The following is a 9412-nucleotide window of genomic DNA, read 5'->3' on the forward strand; positions in this document are numbered from 1 at the left end:
CTATTTATCTGTCTATATTGAGCTCGAACACACTAGAAATGATTTGTAACCAGAAAGAAAACCAAACCAAATACCTTTACCTTAGCATTAAAAACATCTTTACATTCCTTCCACCTTAAAGCACAACACAATACTTCAAAATGTGGGATAAACACCTGTGAAAATGTAAAAATAACACTGTATATTGGGCCTTGCTTTTCTTACAGACTTTTCTTGGAGTGCATGATCGAGTCAGAATATGGACGAGTTTAATGGAAAATTACTGCTTAATTATTCCAATCTAAGATTCTATTTAGAACCTCAAAGAATTCTATCAGGCGCTTCATTTATAGAATCTTTAAGTGGTTCCCATCATTGGATCATTTTATGGATTTGATTTTATTTAATTCATTTTTAATTTGAAATTAAATTTTATGAATTAAGCAGTTCATAAACAGTTTATCACTAGAAAAAACAACTGAATATATCCCATTAAACAGTAAATTATTTTGGGTTAATGACATGATGTGCATATTTTTCTTTTAAAATAATTTTTGATAAATTCATGACATATAAAACCTATTTAGTTTAATTCATTTTTAGTACATTTAGATAATACATATTATTTTTTGTTTTGTTCTTTTTTGTTAAATCCCAAAAATGTCAGGTGGTGCAACTGTCAAAACAAATGAACAGACAAGAAAACTATTTAAAATGGTGTCTTAATAATAATACAAAAATTATTTTAAAAAATTATAAATATTATATAATAAATATAATTGTTATAAATTAATTATAAAAAATTATAAATATTAGTTTTAAAGCTGTTGAGTTTTAAAGCTGGGAGAAATTAAGCTTTTCAAAGCTTCGAATCAATTGAACCAATTGATTCACAACATGATTCACTGTTTCGCAGCGTTCGAAACACAACACGCTGGTGACGCCTGCTGGTCATAACACTGCAAATGCAACAAAAACTCACATAACACACATAAAAACAGCTTTTTGCAAATGTTTTCTTTAAAGTATAATGTATCAGATGCAATTAACTAATCATCTAATACCATTAAATATTAAGTGTCTGTATGTATTATTTTTTATCCATTTTCAGGGCTTGTTTTGTTTGTTTCGAAAGCGCCCATCGTGCACACATGACGAACAAGAGACTGAAAGTGCAGTATATATTCACGTTTAGATGAATATGTTAAAGGATTAGTTCACCCAAAAATGAAAATAATGTAATTTAACGCGTGTCAAACCGCCAAACTGCTGAAATCACAGCTGATTCAATAAACTGATTCATTATGCTCCGAAGCTTCCTGAAGCAGTGTTTTGAAATCGGCCATCACTAAATAAGCCGTTATTTGTTTTTGTTTTTTGGCGCACCAAAAATATTCTCGTCGCTTTATAATATTAATATTGAACCACTGTACTCACATGAACTGATTTAAATATGTTTTTAGTACATTAATGGATCTTGAGAGAGGAAATGTCTTTGCTGGCTATGCAGGCCTCACGGAGCCATCGGATTTCAACAAAAATATCTTAATTTGTGTTCTGAAGATTAACGAAGCTCTTACGGGTGTAGAACGGCATGAGGGTGCAGTAATAAATAACAATAATTTCATTTTTGGGTGAACTAACCCTTTAATATGTGCCGCGTGCTTTCTTCTCAATACACACAAAACACACAGCAAAAATTACAGCATTTAATATAAAATTTAACATATACATTTTAATTTAATTGCAATTAACATGCAATTAAGTGTCTGAAAACATTACATTCAGTTCACACATAAGTATATTCTAAGTAGTAGGTTATATTATTTCTGTAACAAGTTCTCTTTTTAAAAGTATGCTCTTTTTCACAAGTGTATACACCCAGTACCATAGTTTTATAGTGTATTCAGAAAGAATTGTTTTAAGAATTTAATAAACTAATCACCGAATGGTTAGTATCTTTTGTATTTCTGTCTATTGTATTTTATTTTTATTTTTTGCAAGTGCTACTTTTTTTACCTTTCAGTCCCATAAGACTGGTCAGAGGACATCTCCATGAAGTGAATTGATTTTATCTTTAAAAGATATAATTATGCACAACCTGTCCAAAAAAAATCCTTTGAGGTCAGGATGAAAGAAAGTTCATCTCCCTGTTATAGGTGGGCAGAGGCTCGGTTGTTCTTGCATTCCTTTTGAAGATCAGAGGAAACACACTTCTGAAGGCCTTTCTAAAGTTGGCTCCCATGAAGGCATAGATCACGGGATTTATGGAGGAATTGGAATAGGACATGCAATGAGCCCAGATCTTTAGTTTGTAGAGTGTATAACTGTGACTGACATCTTCAGAACAGAACGCTTGTAAGAGAATCAGGATCTGAATTGGACCCCAGCAGACTATAAACAGCAGCACCATCACAATCACCATTCTGGAGACTCGTGTTCGCAACGCTTCAATCCGTTCTGCTGGTCTCTGCAGCTGGAAAACAAAGAACACTCTTAGACTAATTAGGGGTTCGTTACGGTTGATAATATATAACAATTTCTTCTTTACGGAAAACCCTAATAAGTTGACTGCACTCAAATGACTCCTAATTTAGCAATCGGGTCTCTCAAAACTTGTAAATTTAAGTTGACTTAACTTGGTGCTCATATAGAGTACTTAAAGAATTAAGTTCACTTGGTGCTCATGTAGACTATACTTTAATTGCTAAGTTAACTTGGTGTTCATATAGTGTACTTAAATTGCTAAGTTTACTTAACTTGGTGTTCATATAGTGTACTTACAGAATTAAGTTCACTTAACGCTCATGTAGACTTTACGTGAATACACTTAACTTGGTGTTCATATAGTGTCCTTACAGAATTAAGTTCACTTGGTGCTAATGTAGACTACTTAAGTACACTTAACTTGGTGTTCATATAATGTACTTAATGAATTAAGTTCACTTAACTTGGGTCTCATGTAGACTACTTAAATCGCCAAGTTCAGTCAACTTGGTGTACATATGGCGTACTTAAAGACTTAAGTTCACTTGGTGCTCATGGAAACTACTTAAATTGATAAGTCCACTTAACTTGGTGCTCATGTAGACTGTAATTAAAGAATTAAGTTCTTTTAACTTGGTGTTCATATAGTGTACTTAAATTGCCAAGTTCACTTTACTTGGTGTTCATATAGTGTTCTTAAAGAATTAAGTTCAACTAACTTGGTGTTCATGTAATCTCTATTTCAATTGCTAAGTTTACTTAACTTGGTGTTCATATAGTGTACTTACAGAATTAAGTTCACTTGACGCTCATGTAGACTACTTAAGTACACTTAACTTGGTGTTCATATAATGTACTTAATGAATTAAGTTCACTTAGCTTGGGTCTCATGTAGACTACTTAAATCGCTAAGTTCAGTCAACTTGGTGTACATATGGCGTACTTAAAGACTTAAGTTCAGTTGGTGCTCATGGAAACTTCTTAAATTGATAAGTCCACTTAACTTGGTGCTCATGTAGACTCTACTTAAGTAGATGTAAGCTGTAAACTGCTAAGTTCACATAGCTTGGTGTTCATATTGTGTACTTTATGTTCACTTAATATCTAATACAAAAACTATTATAGTTTAATAATGATAATAAATAACACTGATGCATATTTATTAAATTAAGTATTTACATTTGAAAGGTTGACAATGTCTTCCATAACGCAGAAATGTAATAACACCTGTACCTGGTTACAGCCATGAACAGGCTCCACCGTGGCTTGACCCATGCGTTTTATCATGAATGTATAACACATGCAGATGGTGATCAGAGGCAGCAGGTAAACAGCCAAGAAGGAGTAAAGAATGTATGCCCTCTTATGAATGAGAGAGGGAAAGGCCTCAGTGCAGTACGTCTGTAGACCAAACCAGAACGAAGACTCTGTATGCTGATACAATGCTATCGGCACTGAAAGCAGCAGAGAACCTGCATTAAAAGATATGAATATAATCTTTTACCACGACCAATAAACCCAAAATAACCCAAATGGGTGCAAAAAGTAATCATGAACTACAAGAAATTACAATAATGTAATTTTCCTGGTACTCACTTTAGATTCTTAAAAATAAAGGTTCTTTATTGAAACTGATGGTTCCATGAAGAACCTTTAACACTCCGTTCCGGTTCTTTAAAGTGGAAAAAGGTTCTTTAGATTATAAAAATGCTCTTCACACCAAGAAAAAAAAATGGTTCTTTCAAGAAATTATCACTGAGTTTTTTTGGGAACCAAAAAATGGGAAAACCTCCATTTGGAACCTTTATTTTTCAGAGTGTACAACTACAATAAGATGAAGAACTGTCAAAAGAAATTTCAAAAGACATTAAAATGGGTTTTACATAACGTGGTGTGTAGAAACTCACAACGAGGAATAATACTAGAAGGCAGACTTTAACAACAAAATACTTAGGAACCAGGAGAAACACAGGAGAAAACCACATTACAATCAAACGAACAAGAACCGACCGAGACTGAAAGAGAACACAGGGTATATATACACACACGCGCAAACAAAGGGAACTTAACAAGATAATGAACAAGACACAGGTGAACATAGTTATTATTAGACACACGAGGAAAACAAGAGGCTTGTTCGACTTGATGCAGCGCCATACAGACCGATCGGCGGCTGAATTGAAGCAGTGCATGCCGGTAAGAAATTTTGTTGAGACAAATCTTGAGACAGCGCCGACGCCATGTGACTGTGACGTGTGGCATCAAAGTACCATGCGAGCGATTCGAGATCAGCCACCTGAGGCAGCCAGTGCAGTTTCTAAAGAGGAGCTGCACAAGCTCTGATGACGACACAGCTGTTTCATGATTGGCTGGATTCACTGCATGACAACGATCACGTGTGTTTCGCGTTTATTTTCACGCCTTCAGTTCCACTAATGCTCAAAAAATCTGTGTTTTTATAACAGTTAAAGCTCTTTTCATGTAGTTGTGATGTTATATTGTGTCATGTGTATCAAAATAAAACCGACTTAACGTCTCCGTTTTTAGCTCCTCCCCGCGGCTACTCTCGTCGATCGGTTACATCAAGCCGCAGCCGATGTCGAACATACCTAAGGTCACAGGACTGAACCAAAAACACAATGCAGGAGGGAAACAGAGATCAGACATGTGACATTACTCCCCCTCCCCAAAAGGCGTGTCCTCGTGGTACAGGGATCCAGGGTGGTGCTGGCAGCTTAGGAAGCCACCAGGGTGACACTGGTTCAGGAGGCCAAGGCAGATCCGATGTTTCAGTTCAGGAGGATTTTTTCTATTTTCTTGGAGGGAGCTAGGCGTTTGTAGGCCAGGAGGACTCTGGAGGACTTTCTGGAGAGGACTCTGGAGGACTTTCTGGAGAGGACTCTGGAGGACTTTCTGGAGAGGACTCTGGAGGACTTTCTGGAGAACTTTCTGGAGGACTTTCTGGAGAACTTTCTGGAGAGGACTCGGGCTGGAGCCGACACTGGAGCGGGCTCAGGGGCTGGAGCCATTTCTGTGTACCAAGACATCCTCTTATACTCAACTAGTACTCCTAGGGGTATATGCATGACAGCCATTTTGGCTGAGGGCTCAGATGCAGCGGCCATGACGTGACAAGACTCTGGAATGGTGGCCATGACGGGATGAGATTCTGGATCTGAGATTTCACACATAGGGAACATCACTCGCGGGAAGCATTGTGACCATTGGCATTAGCAATGCTGTATGTATTAATTGGAATGGGAATTTCTCTCACCACTCCGATGGTGACGTTGAAGCCTCTCTCAAACAGGATCTTCAAGAGGTACTCAGTCAGGTCACGGCCAGCCAAGTTCATATTTACTGCTGCCATCATACGATCTGGGATCACTGTGACCATTGTAATTTTGTAATTGGCAGTGACGTGAGATCCATTTTTAGGTAAGGTCAGTTCTTCTGTTACGTAACGTGGCGTGAAGAAACTCTCATGATGAGTAATAATACTAGAAGGCAGACTTTAATAACAAAATACTCAGGAACCAGGAGAAAACCGCATTACAATCAAACGAACAAGAACCAACCGTGACTGAGGGAGAACAGAGGGTATATTATATACATGAGCAAACAAAGGGAACTTAACAAGACAATGAACAAGACACAGGTGAACATAATTACTAATTAGACACTAGGAAAACAAGGTCACAGGACTGAACCCAAAACACAATGCAGGAGGGAAACACAGATCAGACATGTAACAATGGGATTGTACTTAAACTGATTGGAATGATTTTCATACATATCCAAATAGTGGTGCATACAGTCAGAGCCATCTGTGGTGTTCGATGATGGAGAGATTGGAGTGGGTAGACGGTCACATAAAATCGATCGACACTCATTGCAGACAGAGTGATGCAGGTTGCCTGTGCAGTTACCTGTGAGTTCATTCAAAGACACTGCTTAAAAGACAAAACTACACAACCATATTCCATATTCAGCATACTGTATAGGTATAGAATCACTCTTAAAAATAAAGGTTCTTTGTTGGCATCTGTGGTTCCATGAAGAACCTTTAACATCCATAGAACATTTCCATTCTAATAAACATTCTTTATAATTGAAAAAGATTCTTTTGATTTCCTCTTTTCCCTTTTTTGGAACCTTTAGACACATTTGTAGCCATTCATCCCATTCAGTTATAATTACCTTTTTAAAAACTAAGTTCCATTTTGACTTAAGGTTGGATTACATGACCAATTTTAGAAAACACAGTTTCCTTTCTCTTACATAGAAAAATTATACAGAGTAAAAATGCCCTCACCTGTTGCAGATAATTGACCAGCCGACACATGAAGTCCCCAAATATCCAGCTAGGAAGAGTATATAAAGTGGCAGTGAAAGGAACACAACAAACCAGGAAAAGTATGTCTGTGGTGGCAAGATTGACTGAAAAGAAACAAAGATTGTTCACTAAAACATGTCAAGTAATATGATATAATGTACATGATGTTCTGAGAAACAAATCTTTTATACCTATGTAGAGGTTTGTAACCGTTTTCATCTGCTGGTTTTTGACGACAACATAGATGACCAATAAGTTACCCACCAAACCTACTAACATGATTAGGGTGAAAAACACTGGGACCAGCCAGGCGTCCGTCAGCGGCATAGGGCTTTGAGATCTCATGGGATCGGATTGATTGCAGTCATAAATCTTTGCTTCATTATTGCACAAGATGAGTTCTGCAACCTCACCGGTACTGTTACTTTCTGCCATTAGATATAGATGTGTCACCATGCTAGTAATAACCTGAAACACAAAAACATATCCCGGTTCATTTTCTGAATAATTATGTTCATCTTCATTATGCTATTTGCATATAATGTAAAAAGTATTACAATTACAGAGGTTATCTCACAGGTTTTTGTTCTAACATGGTTTTTAGTTCAGTTGCATTGCATGAAATGGCATGCATTGAAATGATAACACGTAGACTACTTCGATTCAATTCAATTCACATTTATTTGTATAGCGCTTTTCACAATACATATCGTTTCAAAGCAGCTTTCCAGAGAATGCATGTCAACATTACAATTTAAAGAATGCAGTTAGCAAATAATGTAATAATTTAGGCAATTAATTTACAATCACTGTTAGTAGTTTAACTGAAGGTAGAAGCAATGAGCTCCTGGAAAAATTAATTACATATTAACAATAATTAGGATATATAGAAATTTGGGAATGTGCATGTTGATCCAGATGATTGCGTCTTCTGACTTAAGTTCAATTAACTTGGTGCTCAGAGACTCTACTTAAAGTATTAAGTTTACCTAACTTGGTGTTCATATAATACTAATGTACATTTCAATCGCATGCACTGAAATGATAACACCTTTTACAATCTTTCTACACCCCCATATCATCATAATGGAGTGTAATCAAAAAATATTGTATACTATTATTTACAAGTTAACAAAGATAAAACACAGCAAAAAAGAGAGAAGGTTTTTTCACTTGTTTTTAACTGGTTTATACTTAAAACAAGTGACAAAATATCTGCCAGTATAGTAAGAAATAATATACTTGTATTAAAATTACATTATATAAAAACATTATATCTTAATATCTTCATATTAAGGATTTTTAGAAATATTTATTGGATAACAATTTAAAAAAGACATTTATTAAGAAGTGATTTTGGTAGTATTTTAATGTGACATCACATGCACTTATAGGAATAACAGTAAATTGTGCATAATTACAAACAACTAACCCTAACCGGTTTCATTTTATGCTAAGGTGTCCTTATTAAAGTGTATAGCTATAGTTAAGTACACATACTGATTAATATTAACAACATGTAGGGATAGGATTAGTTGCTTGTAATTATGCATAATTTACTGTTATTACTACAGTAATTACATGCAACTAAACAAGGACACTTTAAAATACAGTGATACCCCTAAACGATACCCTAATCCTATATTATACACGTAGTACTTATTTGTGTCATTTTTGCACATTAAACAGTCAAATTACTAAATAGATCTAAATGCATCATACAGAAAAGTCTACAATTTCTTAAAACATTGTGCTCTTTTTACAGTATTTCCCAAAATATGAAAAAATTGAATGCAATAAGATGCAATATTAGCTTACCTCTTTTAAAAACCTTTGCTCTTATTAGAAAGAAAACATTCTTTGTAAAACATTCTTCAGTCCTCTGTGAAGCTAAATCTTTCAAGCTGCCCATTCCTCTGCTTCAGTGAAGGTCTCACCCATGCATTTATAGCTGCTCAAGCACCGCACAGGGGAGGAGCAAAATGCCAGTGGGTGTCAAACTTCAAAACGAGCTTCTGAGATTAATTTAAACCTCAAAAGTTAAAATTGACTGTAATGTTATCAATTGTGATTTGAAAGTAATTCGATATTGCCACTTTCAGTTAGAGTGGATAATAGTCTAGTGAATAATAATGTTCTTGGTTAACAGAAAAATGAGGGCAATAAAGCCTGATAAATGTTGAAATTGATAGCTTTTAGTTATACTGTAATGTTGAAAGGCTATAATTAATGTTAAAATAAAATCATAGAGACATCAGTACCAGTATTAGTATCAGTGATACTGGCCTTCATGGCCTTTTCAAAAATGAAAATTCTGTCATTAAGATATTTTTGAAATCCGAATAGGTATATGACTCATCCATAGACAGCAATATAATCAACACTTTCAAGGTCCAGAAAGGTACTAAAGACATTGTTAAAACAGTGGACGTGACTGCAGTGGTTCAACCTTAATGTTATGAAGAGACGAGAATATTTTCTATGCGCAAAAACAAAACAAAAAACTTTATTCAACTATCTCTTCTCTTCCCTGTCATTATCCTTACGTAATTGCTGCAGTAAGCACAATGAGGGCTTCTATGGTTACGCCCGAATGCCGGGTCAGTATTG

At 35.5% G+C, this 9412-nt stretch overlaps 1 protein-coding gene across 1 annotated transcript; it reads right to left on the reverse strand.

The window, feature by feature from the left end:
* Positions 1-2104: 2104 nt before the first annotated feature.
* On the reverse strand, positions 2105-7258 carry kiss1rb (KISS1 receptor b). Its single transcript, XM_067406376.1, has 5 exons — positions 6994-7258; positions 6782-6906; positions 6260-6395; positions 3700-3938; positions 2105-2455 (listed from the first exon to the last, which is right to left on the reverse strand). Exons 1-5 carry the CDS (start codon positions 7256-7258, stop codon positions 2105-2107), a joined length of 1116 nt encoding a protein of 371 aa, XP_067262477.1.
* Positions 7259-9412: the final 2154 nt, after the last annotated feature.

The sequence above is a fragment of the Chanodichthys erythropterus genome, chromosome 13, assembly GCF_024489055.1.
Source record: "Chanodichthys erythropterus isolate Z2021 chromosome 13, ASM2448905v1, whole genome shotgun sequence".
Classification (NCBI taxonomy): domain Eukaryota; kingdom Metazoa; phylum Chordata; class Actinopteri; order Cypriniformes; family Xenocyprididae; genus Chanodichthys; species Chanodichthys erythropterus.